The 19,722-nt window shown below is 40.7% G+C and overlaps 1 protein-coding gene across 5 annotated transcripts in view; it reads left to right on the forward strand.

Moving 5' to 3' along the window:
* The window catches only part of LOC137383839 (protein phosphatase 1 regulatory subunit 12A-like), a 333,936-nt gene that overhangs the window by 102,120 nt on the left and 212,094 nt on the right, over positions 1-19,722 (forward strand). For 4 of the 5 annotated variants that reach the window (XM_068057118.1, XM_068057119.1, XM_068057120.1 and 1 more), the window contains exon 3: positions 9,327-9,445. The exons of the other annotated variant lie outside the window; for it this stretch is intronic. In XM_068057118.1, the coding sequence (XP_067913219.1) occupies positions 9,327-9,445 (119 nt within the window). The remainder of the gene's footprint in view (positions 1-9,326; positions 9,446-19,722) is intronic. 5 annotated transcript variants of the gene reach the window in all.

Genomic DNA, 19,722 nt, shown 5'->3' on the forward strand with positions numbered 1-19,722 from the left:
GGTTAAACCCATACATAGGATATTTACAACTAACAAAGACTTTGATCTTGTCAGTCTGGGCTGGATTTCAACCCAGGTCACAGAGGTGAAAGGCCAGTGAATAGCCCACTGTACCACCAATTCCTCATTCTTCTGTAAAACTTTAATGTTAGTCACTTCACAAATTATAGACCAGAACCCAAAACTAGAACTCTGCTTTTATTTAGCAGTGGTCTTACACTTTTAATTTTTAAATTCTCCAGATAGTTAAGTTGTGGCTGTTGTATACACACCATTTTGGAGTTAATATGACTAGCTGTTTAATTGCATGAACCATTTAATTTTACAAAGCTGGAGAATGTAGTGAACTGTTTGAAAATATGTCTTTTCATTTGCAGATTAAATATTTTTTGTGCTTAAGGAACTTGTCACTGTAATGAAGTGATTGTATATTTGTTGCATTGAGCTGAGTACACCACAAGAAAATGTAATTGTAGTACTGCAGCTATACAGTATTTTTTTTCCATCAAATGTTTATTTTTAAGCTTTGATTTGAGGGTTAGAAAGTGGATTTGATCAGTCAGGCTGATCTGTTAAGAGCTGTTAATTGTTAGCTGGGACACAAATACAGAAAATTAATGGCAGATTAGTGTTTAGTTATTGGTGCCATCATTGTTGGTTGACACGAACAAATTTTTAATACTCCAGAAACCTCAAAAAAAAAAGGTCCTGCTATTTCAGTTGATTTGCTGATTTAAAGAGAACAATATCTTGACACACACCATAGTTATAATGCATGGTCATTTTTTTTCATAATGCCAGATGCCATTATATTTTCAGACGATATCCTTCGTTGGCATACAATGTGAGATTGCACTAATGTTGATGTGCATATTGCAATTTTCCATTTTAATAGCTATTATTTTGTACAGCATTGTAAGGTTTGGTTTTTCCATTTTATTTTAAAGTGAATCTCTACAAAACATTAGATAGAAAACAAAAAGGCAATCTTTTACTTGTATGGACAGCAAGTTCCAAAAATAATTTTCTTTGAGAGTGTTATGAAAGTGCTTCTGTTTTTTAAGTAGTTTTTGAGGAATTCATAGTCAAACTGAAGAAACCTGGTTAGTGTGTTTTATTCTGGGAAAAATAGAGTATATGATTGACGGTATTGGTAAGTGGGAAAATTTAAATATGTTGTGACCTGTGGAGCAGTGGAACTAGAATAAACAGTGCACTCTTCCCGCCTCAGTCGTAACAGAGTTTGGATGACGCTAGACCAAATTGTACCCTAGTGACGCTGTAATCACACTCAAACACAATATTCATTCTGTGCAGTGCTATAATATCTATCCAGATACTTTCTGAAGTGAAACTGCTGAATTTATATTTTTGACGTGTTGGCTCTGCAACATTGAGAAGCTGCACATAGAAGTGAAAATAATGCAGTATATTTGACATCCCAACTTTTGAAAATATTTGATCTGGCCTTTATCTGTCTTTAATGTGAAAATTCAACAAGTTTAAAGGATATCAATCTGTAAAGCAGTATTAGCCAAGAAATAGATCGTCTTAACAAAATACTGAAGTATAGCTAAGAGATGCATCATCTTCATGTTTGGAGACTGAGCTTGGCTTGCTTCTAATTTTGGTCAGAAACACTTCATTCACTGCAAAAATTCTACCGGACGCTGGTTAGCACAATAGCTTAAATTGAAACCAGCTTTGAATGTCGCTACTAGAATTTTAATGTTCTGCTCATGTAGTTGATTTTATCTTCAGTTTGTAACTATATGGTAGGCTTACTGCATAGAGTGAGATGTGCACAGTATGTGGTATAAACTGTATTTGGATTAGTTTGATAAGTTCATTTTTACTATAAATTTGCCCACTAAGCTGGTGTATTATATTTATAATAACCATATGACTGAACGTGAAGTAACAAGGATGGATGTGTAGTTGTATTTTGTATGTAAAATCTAATGTAATGCATGAATTGGTTTCTTCTGTGTTTAAAACTGCCACGGTCTATGCTGGAGCGAACTTTATTTTATTTTAAACTTTTTGGCCAAGACACAGGAAAATGTAAATACCAGCAGAAGATCTGCATTTCAGATTGGCCTTCACAGTGCAACTGCTATTGCTGTGGATTATGCAAAAGCTCAGTTGATGTAACTTTGCTACATGTATAATTTTTTTTTAGCTATTTGGCAATATTTTTGTAGTACTTACTCTTCAAGTTGAGCTTTGTCATTAGCACTATCTATGCACGATTGACCCTAGATCATCCTATAGCGGTAGCACAGCAGAAAGCAAATTTCAGAATCTTGCAATAATTCTGTTTGTTGCCATAGGAAAATGAAAATGGGCTATCTAGGTTCACATTTGTGGAGAACTGTCAGTATGTTATGTGAGCCCATGATAGTCGCGGTTAAACTCTCAACTGCAGTTTGGAAACATTTTCAGTCTTCTTCTTTGGCCTCCTTGTCTCGAGAGACAATGGGTAAGCGCCTGGAGGTGGTCAGTGGTTTGTGATGCAGCGCCTGGAGTGGCTATAAAGGCCAATTCTAGAGTGACAGACTCTTCCACAGGTGCTACAGATAAAATTGGTTGTCGGGGCTGTTAGACAGTTTGTTCTCTCCTTGCGCTTCTGTGTTTTTTCCTGCCAACTGCTAAGTCTCTTCGGCTCGCCACACTTTAGCCCCGCCATTATGGCTGCCTGCCAGCTCTGGCGATCACTGGCAACTGATTCCCATGACTTGTGATCAATGTCACAGGACTTCATGTCGCGTTTGCAGACGTCTTTAAAGCGGAGACATGGACGGCCGGTGGATGTTATACCAGTGACGAGCTCGCTGTACAATGCAACAGGGAGGGAGAAGAAGATTCCAAACAGTGTAGGTGCGAGAACACAGCCCTGTTTCACGCCATTCAGGATAGGGAAGGGGTCTGATGAGGCGCCGCTATGCTGAATTGTGCCTTTCATATTGTCATGGAATGAGGTGATGATACTTAGTAGCTTTGGTGGACATCCGATCTTTGGTAGTCTGAAGAGACCACGTCTGCTGACGAGGTCAAGGGCTTTGGTGAGATCAATGAAAGCAACGTAGAGGGGCATCTGTTGTTCACGGCATTTCTCCTGTAGCTAGCGAAGGGAGAACAGCATGTCAGTGGTGGATCTCTCTGCTCGAAAGCCACACTGTGCCTCAGGGTAGACACGCTCAGCCAGCTTCTGGAGCCTGTTTAAAGCAACTCAAGCGAAGACTTTCCCCACTATGCTGAGCAGGGAGATTCCACGATAGTTGTTGCAGTCACCGCGGTCACCCTTGTTCTTATAGAGGGTGATGATATTGGCATCGCGCATTTTCAGTAAGCTTAACAGAACTCAGTAAGGCTACAAATGACTCCAAATTCTCAGTTGATAACTCCTCCCTCCCTCCCCCCCTCCCCCGTAGAGGTTTGCAACACAGAAGGAAGCCATTTGGCCTACCGTGCCAGTGCTGGCTCTTGAAAGAGCTTTCCAGTTTAGTCCCACACCCCCAGCTTTTTCTTTGTAACCCTGAAACTTAATCCTCTTCAAATATATGTCCAATTGTTATCCAATCTGATTCCACCCCGCCTGCTTTCAGGCAGTGTATTCCAGATTTTAAACCATTGTGAAAAAGGTCTAATTTCCCCTATCCTCTCAGTAGTAGTTCCAATTATTTTGCATATATATCCTCAGGTCATGGACCCAATTACTAGGGGGAATGTTTTCTCCCTATTTACTCCATCAAAACCCTTCATAATTTTGAATATCTCTATCAAATTTCCACTTAACATTGTCTGCTCTAAAGAGAACGATCCCAGCTTCTCCTCATAACTGAACACCCTCATTCCTGGTTTCATCCTGGTAAACTTCTCTACCCTTTGCAAGGCCTTGATATCCCCCCTTTTGGGGCGGGGCAGTGGTTAGCACCGCAGCCTCACAGCTCCAGCAACCCGGGTTCAATTCTGGGTACTGCCTGTGTGGAGTTTGCAAGTTCTCCCTGTGTCTGCGTGGGTTTTCTCCGGGTGCTCTGGTTTCCTCCCACAAGCCAAAGACTTGCAGGTTGATAGGTAAATTGGCCATTATAAATTGCCCCTAGTATAGGTAGGTGGCAGGGAAATATAGAGACAGGTGGGGACGTGGTAGCAATATGGGATTAGTGTAGGATTAGTATAAATGGGTGGTTGATGGTCGGCACAGACTCGGTGGGCCAAAGGGCCTGTTTCAGTGCTGTATCTCTAAACTAAACTAAAGTGTGATGCCCAGAAATGTACACAGCACTCCAGCTGAGGCCTAACCAGTGATTTGTAAAGATGTAGCACGACTTACTTGTTTTTGAGTTCATTGCGCCTATGTACAATGTCATGTGTCCCATTGCTGCCTTATCAGCTTGCCCTGCCACCTTTTAAGAATTTGTGAACATGTACCCCGAGGCCATTCTGCTCTTTTATCTGATTTTGAGTGGGGTACTTTGGATTACACTATAGGAATGATGTGATTGCAATGGAGAGGGTGCAGAGCAGATTCACCAGGATGTTGCCTGGGCTGGAGAATTTCAGTTATGAAGGTTGGCTGGGTTGTTTTCCTTGGAGCGGAGAAGGCTGAGGGGGGGCCTGATTGAGGTTTACAAAATTGATAGGATAGATTGGAAGAAACTTTTTCCCTTAGCGGAGAGGCCAATAACTAGGGGGCATAGATTTAAGGTAAGGGGCAGGAGGTTTAGAGGGGAGTTGAGGAAGAATTTTTTCACCCAGAGGGTGATTGGTTTCTGGAGCACTGCCTGAAGGGGTGGTAGAGGCAAGACCACTCACGACATTCACGAAGTATTTAGATGAGTACTTGAAACGCCATAACATACAAGGCTACGGGCCAAGTGCAGGGAAATGGGATTAGTTAGGACGAGTGCTTGATGGTCGGCACAGGCGCATTGGGCTGAAGGGCCTGTTGCTGTGCTGTAAAACTCTATGACTCTGACTCTCTACTGTCTTCCTAAGTCCATCACTTCGCACTTAGGAAATTGCATCTGCCATGTGTTTCCCCCCCCATTACACTAGTCTGTCTGTTAGTACCCTGTTAACTATTAACTATGTTGCCAAGTTTTGTGTCATCTGTACACTTCGGAGTTGTACTCCCTATATGCAGGTCCAGTTCATCTATCCCTAACGAGAAAAGCAGTGGTCCTGACACCAATCCTTTGGGGGAACCCACTACATACTTCTGTGCAATCAGAAAAGTATTCAATCACCAATATTCTGTGACTCCAGTCACTTAGCCAATTATGTATTCAAGTTATCACTGTCCTTGTAATACCATGTGCTTCTATTTTCTAAATAATTCTTGTTATTTTATCAAATGTCATTTGATAGTCCACATGCACAACAGCTGCACTACCTTCATCAGCTCTCTGTTACTTCATCAAAGAACTCAAGTCAGGTTAGTCAGACATATTCAGCTGCTTCATCAATGACTTTCCCTCCATCATAAGGTCAGAAGTGGGAATGTTTGCTGTTTGCACAATGTTCAGCACCATTTGCAACTCCTCAGATACTGAAGCAGTCCGTGTCCATGTGAGGCAAGACCTGGATAACATTCAGGTTTGGGCTGATAAGTGGAGATTACATTTGCACCACACAAGTGCCAGGCAATGGCCACCTCCAACAAGAGAGAATCCAATCATCTCCCCTTGATATTCAATGGCATTACGATTGCTGAGTCCCCCACTATCAACATCCTGGGGTTACCATTGACCAGAAATTGAACTGGACCAGCTATATAAGTACTGTGGCTAAAAGAGCAGGTCAGAGACTGGAAATTCTGCAGTGAGTAACTCGCCACCTGAGTCCCCAAAGTCTGTCCGCTATCTACAGTGCACGTCAGGAATGTGATGGAATACTTTCCGCTTGCCCAGGTGAGTGCAACTCCAACAACACTCAAAGCTCGCCACCATCCAGGACAAAGCAGCCTGCTTGATTGGCATCTCATCTACCACCTTCAACATTCACTCCCTCAACCACTGATGCCCAGTGACAGCAGTGTGTACCATCTACAAGATGCACTGCAGCAACTCACCAAGGCTCCTTTGACAGCACCTTCCAAACCTCCGACCTCTACCACCTTGAAGGACAAGGGCAGGAGATGCATGGGAACACCATCACTTGCAAGTTCCCTTCCAAGCTACACACCATCCTGACTTACAACTATATTGCCATTCCTTCACTGTAGCTGCGTCAAAATTCAGGAGCTCCCTTCCTAACAGCACTGTGGGTGTACCTACACCCCAAGGACTGCAGCGGTTCAAGAAGGCGGCTCATCACCTTTTGAAAAGCAATTATGGATGGGCAATAAATGCTGGCCTAGCCAGCGATGCCCACATCCTGTGAAAGAATTAAAAAAAAAACACAATTTGACTAACAAATCTATGCTGCTCTCCCTTGTTAACACATGCTTCTCTGAGAATTAGTTTTATCCTCAACAATAACCTTTAGTTGTTTTGCCACCACTAACATTACAGTGAATGGTCTATAGTTACCAAGTTTATCCCTCTCTCACTCTTGTTCAAAAAAGGGGAACAGCAGTTGATCGCATCCGCCCACCCCTCCTGGGCGATAATCAAGATAGTGTGTGCATGTAATGAATCATGTGATTGAACCTCTGCTGTGAAATTGAATACATTAAGGTACTTGGATGATTGCAGAGCTGGTCCAGTTTATAAAAAAAGTTGTTAGTTTTGATATATAGGATTGAGGTTAAAAATAACAATTATGTTGAACTAATAAATAACTTGAGATTTGTTTCTCTCTGTTGTGAAGGTGGTATGGTTCCAAGATTGTATAGAAATAGGGACCAAAAGAAGATGGTTAATGCTTCTGAGTTTTTGTTTAGAAAGAAACTTAATTTCAAGTTCCATCTTCTAATTCCATATAATGCCAATTCTGTCTCCATCTTTTGTATGTGCTTAATTCTTTTGCTTTTCACAATCTCTGAAGTCTGACAGAATGCAATATCCCTTCTAAAAATAAACTTGTTAAAACCCCCTTCAAAAATAGCATCAAGAAGCTTGGGTTGCTGCACTGACATTGTTGGACCGAATTTATATTTGTGCTTTGGAAGTTTTCATAGTCCCAAGTGGATATAAAAATTAAAAATTTCATACCTGCCAGTAAAATTTCCTGAATTCCTAGTGAGCACTGCAGACATAGTGGTTCTTTCCATAGAATGTCAGGCATGTCGTAAAATGCACATTCAAACAGTCTCGAGCATTCATAGTAAAGGATGGCTACCCGACCCGAACACGCCAACATGTGTCTGGGTCGGGTTGGACACGCTCTATCACACCCTCAGGTAAGTGGCTCCAATGTTTTACTTTTTGGCCTTGAAAGGTTGTTTAGCTATATAACTATTTTAAGCTTGTGCAGATTAGCAACAAAGTGAAAAATGGAAGCTAGATTAACTGATGGTTGGGTCAGGCGCGGGAAAAAATGGAAGGATTCTGACTGCGCCGGGCTCGTGTCAGGTGTGGTTCTGTCAGGTTCGGGTCGGGTTTTATTTGCATACTCGAGCTGGCCTTTAATTCATAGGGCAGCAGTATGTATTGACGAGGATGATTTGTGCCTCAGCTGTTGAATTTTTCTTCAAAATCTGTTGCCACAAGAGGTACAAATATGGAAAAATCACATATTGGTAGCTCATTAAGAGTAAATTGTTGTAAGCTACTGCATATTGTACATTAATGAGGCTGTAATACAGAACTTGATTTTTATAAGTCGGTTTAATGTCAGAGTTTCTAAGAGAGCTATTGTAATGTGTAATCTAAATCCTGATATCCAAGAATCTTACAAGTGAAAAATGCACTTCTGGGTCGGCTTAATATGAGATGCAGTTGTTGTCTGAAGGTCAAACATGTTCCGGCTTTCCCATGAACACTAATATTTTAAATGACATGACCTGATTTGACTTGAGATGGTGCTTCGTCATTTCTTGTACACATCATAGAGTCATAGAGAGATACAGCACTGAAACAGGCCCTTCGGCCGAACAAGTCTGCGCTGACCATCAACCACCCATTTATGCTAATCCTGTTGCAGACAACATGGACTGGATTTTACCAGCCTCTTTGTGTCATGGATCGTGGCGGGGAGGCCTGTAAAATGCTTGCATGAGCGGCCCGCCACGACCCACGTTGTCAAGAAGGCCCTGCCAGATGTTAGTGGCGGCGAGGCCTCAGTGCGTCTCCCCTGTTGCCAAGTGGCAGGGCCTTCATTTAAATATTTAAATGAGTGTAATAAACGTGCTAATTAACTTATCTGCTCCCGGCCGTTGTCCCACGCCGATTTTACGGCCGGCCGCAACTCGTGCATCTTCAGATCTCTGTATGGAGTTCTGAGGCAAGATGCTGGTGGGGAAGGGAGAGCAGGAAAAACCATTTTCATTAGCTGTGGGGATGGTGGGAAGGGGGTTAGGGCCAAAGGAAATAAAGTTTTGGGGGGGGGGTAAGATCTAATTTTTAAAGAACTGGTCCCTTTAAGAATTTAAATTTCCTCTAAGGGCTTGAAGCCCTTTAAAAATGGTGCCAGCGGTGGCGCCGGATGCCATTGCTGGGGACGTGGCAGCCACCCCTTCTGTCATCGTGGGTGGCCACTCCGCACCCTCCATTTAAATGAGCCCCTGCACATAATGTTGCGGGGGCTCAGTAGCGGCACTTCCGTGTTGGAAGGATGCACATTTCACAGAACACAGCGCACTGATAAAATTCAGTCCCATATTTCTAAATGTTTCATACCTGGGCTTTACCTAAATCAACTTAATTTCAGTATTTATGTAGTTATAGATGGTTTAAGAGTCCACGCTTATCAGAGTTGCTGATGTTTCAGTTCTCTTGTAGGCTGGAAGGCTTTCATTTTTTTTTTGGGGCTACATGAAGTTTTAGTTTAGTTTAGAGATACAGCACTGAAACAGGCCCTTCGGCCCACCGAGTCTGTGCCGACCAAATTGACAGCCTGGTGTTGTCTTAATCCAAATGCTGTGCATTTGATCATTTGAAAAGACTGCATATATTACATACGCACACTCTGAATTAATAATATCTCCAGGTTTTAGTGTCCCAGATTCAATATTAAATATTTGATGTTTGTAGAAAACTGTATTTGCAGTTCCTAACCAGAAATGCGCTCTCTTTGAAAGTTGCAGAATGCAGTCTTCTCTCTCTCATTTGACAGCTATCTGCATGGGCTTTATTTTTCACAGCGGGCCCCTTTTTTTACAGGACTGTTTACCGAAATAGTACATTGGGAAGTTACAATTATCTTTTGTCTTTGTACAGGTATTTAATAAATAATGGAGCCAATGTTGCTGCTGTTAACAGTGAAGGAGAAATCCCATCTGATCTTGCAGAGGAATCAGCAATGAAAGACCTTTTGCAAGATGAAATTAGTAAGCAAGGTACAGTATGGGATTCTGGAATTTTTTTGTGGTGGTATTTGTCTGATTAGTATTTTATTTAGTGAATGCAAATCCCCAGAGCCAAGCGAGAGCCTCCTCAATTGCTGAATTTAAGGTGATTAGTCCACCACTTACGTCCATAAAGGGGACACTCTTTGGTAACGTGCAGCATTGTTTGTGTCTTTCCACAAATGCATAAGCGGTTTGTACTGAGGCCCCAGCGGTTGAGGTTGGCTGCGCAGGGGCCTCAGTACAAACCGCTTCTATTTGTCCTGAGCCTGTTTAGCAAGAACCACTCTCGCTGTGGTAATTCAAAGCCTGCCATTTGACAGATGGGGTTTGTTACAGGGTACTTGTTAGTGACTTCCCATGTTTCCCATTCCTTGATCCAAAGGATGTTTGCTGGTTGATCTTGCTCAGGAAGGTTGCTCCATATGGGGTGTTGAGATGGAAGGCAGGCAGCAGGTGGATTGAACATGTTGTGAAGTGGTAAGTGAGGTGCAGCATGGATGGTTTCAACCAGCTTGTGGGTTTTTGCCGGTCGGTGGAGAAGTGGGAGAGTAATGTTTGTGAGGACAGGAAGCCAAGGGAGAGGTGTTGAGCTGAGGGTTCCAGTTATGATGCGCATTGTTGCATTCAGTTGAGTATCAACAAGATGTGTGTGATGACCTATGCCAGACAGGTGCACAGTACTCTGCTGCTGAGTATGATGGGGCAAGTGCTGAGGTCTGGAGTGTTGTGGCAGCAGCGCCCCACATAGATCCAGCAAGTTTGGTTAATTGGTCATTTCTGGTTTTGACCTTTGCTGCCATTGCTCTTGAGCCAATGACTTGGTTGAATGAGGTGAAATGGTCTAGCTTGCAAGTTAAAATCCCTAAAAATGGTAGTTGTTGCTGCAATTTTGTTTTGTACATTTCACCTAACTGTGATAAGTCATAGGATGGTTATTGTATTTTAATTGTGAAATACTGTTTTGTACTTCAAGGACCCAGTTATGGATTTAGTTTTTCATCTGAATGGATTATTACTTAATTTGAGAGTGGAATATGGTTATGTACTTAAATAACTTTGTTCATGGGCATGAGTATAAAAGTTAACTCAAATATTCCACCTGATTTACTGTTGAAATTTGCCTAATATATTTCTACTGGATGAAACCTTCTCCGGTCTCAAAGATACTCGTGAGCCATAGATTGTCAAATTAGCCTCTGTAGGAATGAGGGGATTCCAGGAGTCTGAGGTCATCATATTTCTGTCCCCTGCCCTGCCTCCGCAATAATTGGGCATATAAAATCAATATTTACTGATTTTTTTTTTTTAAAATTAAAGTATGTTATTTAGTATAACAAAGTGTTCTGGAATGATACAACTGTTTTTCTTCGGATAGCTGATGTGATTTTAGTATGGAGTGAATGGTGGGGTAAAGTGCGATCCAGGGGCTGTCGGTATTTGCATAGTGCCCTGGGCATATGCCACAATTTACATAGAGTTCCCTGAAGTATATCATTAATTTGCACGGGGTCCTCACACACATTTTTTTATAGCCATTAATGCGGCAGACTAGTGTGCAGACTATCTAAGCAAACTGCTGTGCAGTTATTTGTATTTTTTGACTGTTTGACAAAAGCTGTTTTGTTTGCTTTCAGAGGTTTTTAAAAATTTCATAGCCACCTTCTGCCTCCTGCCCCAGAAAGTCATGTCAAAATATGTCAAGGAATAATTAAACAGTTTTCAATTCTGATGGTCAGGTAATCCTGTACCATCTGAATAACTTTAACAGTCTTAATTTTTTATTTGCTGTGTTTAATTAACTTAGTAGACGCCAAGTCCCTTTCATAAATGTTCAAAAAATGTTGTTCGACCTTTCAGTAACTTAAGTTTCTTAAAATATTTAAGTCAAAAGTTATTGAGTGGGTTCCCATCCTTGCAGTGGGTTCCTTATTGAAAATGAGTACCCTGGTTGGGTTAACTATTGAAACCTTCCCATGATGTTTAATGGTGTACTTTGCTGGAACTTTGGTTCAATTAAATTGTGTTTTCAAAGCTTATTTTGGAATTTTGAATATAATTCTTAAACGCATAATTGATAGCTTGGCATCCAGATTTTGAAATGGTAATCACAAAGCTTCAGCAACAGATAAGGTATAAGGGACCATATGTCAACCATTTTTAAAAAAAAAATTAATATCAACCTCGTTTACCTGCCTTCTCACCATATCCTCAAAGCATTCTTTCTCCGAATACTCAATTGACTTTGCAACCTATTTATGGAAATTCACTTTGAACTTCCCTGATAATTAATTTGGTCAAGTTCTCAAGTGTGTTCTATCTGACTTCTTTCATCGTGCTAACTTTCTAATTTCACTTCCTTTCAAAACCAATGTGACCACTCCCTTCTGAAAATAAACAATAGAGTCCTCATTCCTGGTGAACTGCTGGCCTACCTCCAATTTCCCTTTCCTCCCCAAGTTGTTGCCTGCCAAATATATGCCCATCTTGCACACAATTCCATGTTCCCATAGAATTTTAAATGATTGTAGTGGCGTAGCACTGTGCTTAGAGCTTTAATACTTTGTACTGTGCAGGTTCAAACCTAGAGCTTAGAGCAGTGAGTATTCTGGTCTCAACTGTTGAGGATGTGTTCAGACAAACATCTTGGGTGCTTTCTCACAGGAAGACTGAATTGCAGGGCCAGTCACCATTAGCTTTAATTTTGTCCGTAAAACTAAGTAGCTTACTCTTTCTAATTGATGTTTGATATAAATGCTTAGTTACTCCGTATGTCAAAAAGTCTGTTCAGCGTAGATGACCATTCTCTATATTTCCTTTATCTTCTATCAGATTATGGGTTATTGGCAACAATGGGCTATTTTAAAGGATCATCCCTTGCAATGAGGCAGGTCTAAGGAGCCCTGCGATACTGACCTACCAGACTAATTCAAGGATACTTGGTGCTAAAAAGATCAAACAAACTCCTGAGCAGGACACAATATCTAGCTGCATAAATCTAACCTTTCAACCATCCCCAGACTTCTGATTATTCTGACAGCAGAGTTCAAAGTAGAAGATACTGACCATGTCAATTGTTCAGACTTCTTTGCCTTTGTTACAAGGTATTGGTCACTGTATTGGAGCCACTTCATCTGTATTAATGAATTGACATACTTTACACAACCTCCCATTTGCAAGTCAAATTGAGGAAAGAGGCCTTGAGTAGCAGAAAATAGTTTTTCAGGTAACGTCTTTATATATTTGACATCCAGTAATATGAGACCTAAACATCTTTTTAAAATGGCTTTTGCAGCCAGTAACAGCTTTAAGTAAATTAATATTTCTCTGATCCTTTAAAGCTTATTTGACTTGATATAAATGGAGAAAATCCCTACTATTTCACCTGTGTTGCTGAAGGAAATGAAACTCAAAGGCAGTGAAACTGCAGAATACATCTTATACTCATGGGTCAAATGATACAGATTTAATTTCAGCATAAAGTTTCTGTATTTAGCAACTGAGGCTGGTGAATGTGGGCTTATTACATGTGCCCCATGGGAGATGTATGCTGTTTTTCAATAGATAAAAAGTATGCGTTATCACTTTACCTGGATGAAATGCACAAAACATATCTCCAACAGCCTAAGACCATATCCTGCTCTGTAGGTGAGCATTCAGTGCCATTTTATTGTCCATTTGACTGATGAGTTGTGCAGTTTCAGATAAGAGTACATTATATCCATTAGGAAAGTAGTAATGGTAAACTGGATATATGGTGGTTCTGTTTCTTTACTGCTTTACCACTTGGAGTGAGGGCTTTTAAGTGCCATAGTGCAGTGAGAAGTAATGACCTCATTCAAAGATTTGCATAGAATTTTGTTTTGAATTAAACATTCTATTGATGACGACCAGCTTTACCTCACCACCATCTCTCTCGACACTCCACTGCCTATGATTTGTCAAGCAGCTTGTCCAACATCCAGTATTGGATGGACAGAAACTTCTAATTAAATATTGAGAAGACCAAAGCCATTGTCCTTGGTTCCCACCACAAACCCCGTTCCTTAGCCACTGACTTAATTCCTTTTCCTGGCCATTATCTGAGGCTGAACCTGAACATTCATGACTTTTATTTGACCTCGAAGAGTTTTCAACTCCACAACATCTCTATCACCAAGACTACCTACTTCAACATCCATAACGCCACCTTTCTTCCTCCTAATCTGCTGCGGAAGCCCTCATCATTGCCTTTGTTAGCTCTAGACTCAACTATTCCATTGCTGTCTGGCCTCCCCCCTTGCAACCCTCTGTAAACTTCAACTCATCCAAAATTCTGCCCATATCCTAACTTGTACCTAGCCATGTTTACCCATCACCCCTGTGCTCACTGATCTATGTTGATTCCCAGTCCGACCATCTCTGGCATCTTGGGCATCCCGATTCTCATTGCACTACAGGAGTACTGGACCTTTATAATGCTCTGGTTAGGCCACAACGAGAGTATTACGTCCAATTCTGGTCATCACGCTTTAGGAAGAACATGCAGGCCCTTGAGCAGGTGCAAACAAGATTTACTAGAATTGTTCCAGGGATGAGGGATTTTAGCAACAAGGTTAGGTTGGAGAAGTTGAGATTGTTCTCCTTGGAGCAAAGGGGATTGAGGGGAGATTTGATAGAGGTGTGCAGAATTGACAGGTTTAGATAAAGTAGACAAAGAAAAGCTGTTCCCATTAACTAATGGTGCAAGGACAAGGGGATACAGTTGGAAGGTTTTGGGCAAGAGATGCAGGGGAGAATGTGAGGAAGAACTTTGTTATGCAGTGAGTGGTTAAATTGGATGGGAGCTTGAGGGAAATAAACTTGCAGGACGAAGGGGGTAAAGTGGGAAAAAGGACTGACTGGTTTGCTCTACACAGAGCTGGCATGGACTCGGTGGGCCAAATGGGTGCCTTCTGTGGCATAATGACTCTGAATCTATGACCAAGCCACATAGTGATATTAGAGCAGATGGCTTAAATCTTGGTCAAAGAAGTAGGTTTTAAGGAACACCTTAAAGGAAGAGAGAGACTGAGAGGTTTAGAGGGGGAGTTCCCGAGCTTAGGGGCTCAGCAGCTGAAGGCACCTCTGTCAAGGGCAGAATGCTTAAAATGGGGGATGCACGAGAGGCCAGAATTAGACGACTGCAGATATCTCACTTGGTTATGGGGTTGGAGGAGATTTCAGAGATAGTGAGGGGTGAGACCATAGAGGGATCTGAAAACAAGATTGAGAATTTTAAAATCGAGTTGTTGCTTAACTGGGATCCCATGTAGGTCAGGATCGCTCGGGTGATGTGTGAATGGGACTTTGTATAGAGTTGTTAAATGTCAAGTGTACTTTTGTAATGGTATTGCTGTAAAGGACATCACAGTTGAACTCCTAGGTGTCCTCACCTAACACTTACATTTAGGATTTCTAACAGGAATTCATTGGATCATGAACCACACCAGATACAGTGGCACGTTAATACAGCAGCGATAACAACCTGCATTCCTAGAGCGCTAAATTAGGAAAACGTTCCACTAAAGCCTAATCTGACAAAAATGTATGCTGAGGAGATATAGGGAGGTGTGACAAAGTGTTAGTCATAGAAGTAGTTTTAAAGAGGGCTTTAAGGGATGAAAGGGAGGTGGAGAGCTGATCGTGTAGGCAGGGAATTCCAGAATGTGAAATCTAGGCAACTGAAGCCATGGTCACGTGTGGTGGGACGAGTAATCCAGACCCCTCCGAGCTAATGCACTGGGTACATGACTTCAAATCCCACCATGGCAGATGGTGAAATTTGAACTCAATTAATAAATTTGGAATTAAAAGCTAATCTAATGGTGACCATGAAACCATTGTTTGTTGTAAAAACCCATCTGGTTCACTAATGCCCTTCAGGGAAGGAAATCTGCCATCCTCACGTGGTTTGGCCTACATGTGACTCCAGACCCACAGCAATGTGGTTGACTCTTACATGCCCTCTGAAATGGCCTAGCAAGCCACTCAGTTCAAGGGCAATTGGGGATGGACAACAAATGCTGGTCCATGAATGAAAAAAATCCTCAAAATGTCAGATTCAAAGGAACAGCGAATTCCAGGATGGGGGTTTAGGCTAGAGGATGTTCGAGATGGGGAGGAAAAAGCTCTGAAGGGGTTTGAACACCTGTATGAGAATTTTAATTTTGAGGAGTTGGGGAACTGGGAGCCAAGCTAAGTTGGCAGGGATGCAAGGTGCACTGAATGCAAGAACAAACATCAGTAAATAGTACCTTTTATTGTGGTGCACTGAATATAATCAAAGAGCATTATTGAGGCAGACTTCATTTATATGATATTTTCAGATGAGACCCCTTCACCAAAACCTGCATGGCTGTGCAGGAGATTTTCCCCACAAAAGACTGACTAAAGCAAAGTAGGAGCTCTGTTACCTCCCACTGAATTTGTGCCTACAGTCAATTAGCTGTAATAAATGACCCAGATTTGAAACCTATCTGGTAAATATAGACCTCTGGCAACACTAAGCTATTTTTGTTACATTTCTCTTGTTTTTATTGATGATTCAGCCATCTTTAGCACATGCTACAGCATGAATTTTAACTGACCTCTGACAGTATTTTAAACTGTAAAATACAGATTCAACTGAGCAGCCACTCGAGGCCAACTAACTGGAACTGAAATTAGTTTTAATTTTAATAACTATACCACCATTACATAGTGGGCAAATTGTGTTCTCATGAAAGCGCCTGCTATAGGTGGTGGGTACTGTAACTCTATCTTTTTGGTCTTGTGCCTGTAACATGAAGACAGAATGATACTGAATTCTTCCTGAAATTGTGGACAGGTCTGGGGAAGGAGGCATTGGTCAAGAGGAGAGAGAGAGAACCCTTTATACTGAAAATTCTCTGCACAGCATTTTAAAGCAGAATTAGTTCTGTGGAAGTGAAAGCCACATTATTTTCTTAAATTTCCCATCTAACTTTATCTATTCCTCTCTCCCTCCCATACTTAACTAGCTTTCTCTTAAAGGCATCTGTGCTATTCATCTTAACTACTCCATACGGTAGCAAGTTTTACATTCTAGCCACTCTCTGGGTAATGAAGTTTCTCCTGAATTCTTTATTGGATTTAGTAAAAACTTGTATTTATGATCCCTAGTTTTAGATTGCTCCACAAGTGGAAACATCTTTGCTATGGCTATCGTATCAAACCCCTTCATAATTTTAAAGATGTTGTTAGTTCATTCTTCAGCCTTCCCTTTTCTAGAGAAGAGAGCCAGCCTGTTCAGACTGTTATAACTCTCAGTTCTGGTATCATCGTTGTAAATCTTTATTGCATCTTCAGTGCCTCTATAAACTGAGACCAGAATTATGCACAGTACTCCAACTGTGGTCTAAACAAGGTCCTATATAGTTTTAAAATGGCTAAAGAAAAATAATTGAAAAATTATCAGCTCCAATTAGCACTTTACTGTTAATAATGTTGATGGTGTAAAAATGCATCCTGACCTTGCAAAAATGTAAACCAACTTAGTACAGGCAAATCAACATGTGGGATGTATCTCTGTTCAGCTAATTTCGGTATTCTGCAGCCATTTTCAGATACTGCGTAGTATACAGCCTATCATCTTGTATACCAGACCTAGGTTATCTGCCTGCGACCATAATAACACACACAAACAGGATAGGAGGATGCTCGAGTAGAGCATAAACACTGACTTGGACCAGTTGGGCAGAAAGGCTACGTAATTGTGACCAACATGATAGCATTAAATGCAGCACTAATCTTCCTTTCTGTGTTTTCTCATTTCCATTTTTTGGGCAAGGAAACAATGAAGAGAAATACATTTTATGTCCAGTGCCAACATCCAGTGCACTCGGGTCAGTATAACGATGCATTTCAATCCCATCTTTATATTAAAAAAAAACAGCATTTTCATTTCCCTGTCAGCCAAATATAATATGCTTGTTTATTAAGTGCTGAGTGATGCCCCGTTTTGTTACTGACTGGTAATCATGGCAGCTGTATTGAAACTGCTGAAGATTAATTTGCTTAGGATTCTTAGAGCTGAGTAATACAGGCTAAATTCTGAAGTGAATTCAGTGTGTGTTTCTTTTTGATTCTGTCATTTCCATATCCAAGCAATATCTAACAGTTTAAAACGTGGCAGATTTGCTGATTAAGTGTGTCCAGGTGTTTTTTTCACTGTGGTTACCATCTCAACAAAGGCTTGTTCATTTGGCGACTGTAACTCGGCTCATGATTCATGCATGAATGATTTTATAACAAGTTTTATCACATTGATTATTAACGGTATTGCATTTTATATAACTGTTCTACAGTGTTATATTAAATGGCAAGCTGACAGGCAAATAATACAACCTGGTTCCCAAGGTTGGAGTGATTAATTTTGGCCTGAGGTTGCTTACGTACCTGACAATTGGAGCCCTGTGAACCCCAAGGTGACCATCTTCCTATATTTCCAAGAGGTGGAGCAACCAGTTGCTGCATGACTTCTGACCACCCCAAGAATGCTGTCACTTGGTGGTGGGGAGGAAGGGGAACTGCTTCCATTGTAGTATAATAAAGTTGTGGCCTGCGCCTATATAATACATAGTTGTATGTTTAAATGAGGCCATGTATTAGGTGTTTATCTAGCTTCCCTTCTCTTCCAATGCATTGAACAGTATTTCTGTTCACGTTGTTACTCCTGCATTATCCAGTTCAGTGATCACATGGAAATAAAGCAGATTGACAATTTGCTGTTCTAAAGTCAATAGGTTGTACCTAATTGACTTTTGAAAGAGGTAATAGTGGCAAAAATATTTGGAATTCATTATTAGAACTGCAAGATTTATACTAAATTTGGCCACAGTACATTTTTTGTCAAGCACTTCCCAGCTAATGAAGTACTCTTGACATGTAATCACTGTTGTAATGTACGAAATGCAGCAGCCAATTTGCACGCAGCAACATCCTACAAAATAGCAGTGAAATAAATGACCAGATCATCTGTTTGAAGTGTTGGGTGAGGGATAAGTTCTGGCCAGGACATTGGGAGAATCTCCCAGCTCCTGTTGGAATAGTTCCATGGAATCATTCACATCCAGTTGAGAGGGTTGTCAAGGTCTCCGTTTAATGTCATCTGCATCTCCAAGGTGCAGGTCTCTGGGGTAGGGTTTGAACTCCCTACTACCTGAGTGAGTGGCCACTGAGCCAAGAGTGAGACTGTTAAACATTAACTGTAGGTCTATTACTTGATTGTAGATCTGTATAAAATTGAATTCTTTGTAATTCAACCAATATGTAATGCATTCTCCTCAGGTCAAGTTAGAAAATGGAGTGCAAATTGATGGTGTAAATCCTACATCATTGTAAACATGTTTAGTGAGCTAAATTAACATATTCTGGATGAGGCTAAGTAAAATATTAACTGCATGGAATTATGGGGTAACTTCAGTCAGTGTAGAATTATTTATCTGCATTATGTGTACCTGGCACATGTATTAGTTTGCAGTGCAAGTTTTATTTGTGTTGAACAAAATGTGATGTCTATCAATATTGTTACCAAAATTGATACGAAATAAATATTCTGAGATGTTGGCAAAAGTTGCATAAAAAGAGCTTTCAGGTACAGATGCTCAATAACCAGAAACTAGTTCTTTACTGCATTTTTAGTTAACTAATAGAGGTTTAACAATACAATTGTAGTAATATGCCCTGTTGTCCAGCTAATTGCCTATCCTTTCTTCCCCACTCCCTTTTTAAAAAAAAAATGTGGTTGGGAAGCCATAATAATCTGTTATGAAAGTACTTGTGTCACCATCTTTCTCCTCTATAAAAAGCATTGTTTGTGGAAAAAAATTCAAAATGTATTCAGCCAGCAGCTATATAACATGTGATGTGTTATAAAGATGTCTGCTAGATTTAAAAATGGATTTAACCAACGCTTAATTTTCCTGATCCATTGATGCTAAAAGAATCAGATACAGCATCATTCATCAGGGAACTATCCTTTAAATTGTATTCATTTTTGTGGAAGTTGAGATGATTTAATGAGATTCACCCACAAATTGTGATCCAGGTTTTTCAAAAGTCTACTAAAGGACCAGCTCTAGGCCTAAATGTTTTTTTTAAGCAAAACTGAAGCTCCGTTCTAGAGATCAGCATATCACTTTTTTGCTTTTAGAGGGAATAAGACAATAAAAAGAAGTATCTGATAAACCTTCAAGAAGATTAGTTGTATTGATCGGAATGAAGTTACA

This window comes from Heterodontus francisci, chromosome 25 (assembly GCF_036365525.1).
Source record: "Heterodontus francisci isolate sHetFra1 chromosome 25, sHetFra1.hap1, whole genome shotgun sequence".
NCBI lineage: Eukaryota > Metazoa > Chordata > Chondrichthyes > Heterodontiformes > Heterodontidae > Heterodontus > Heterodontus francisci.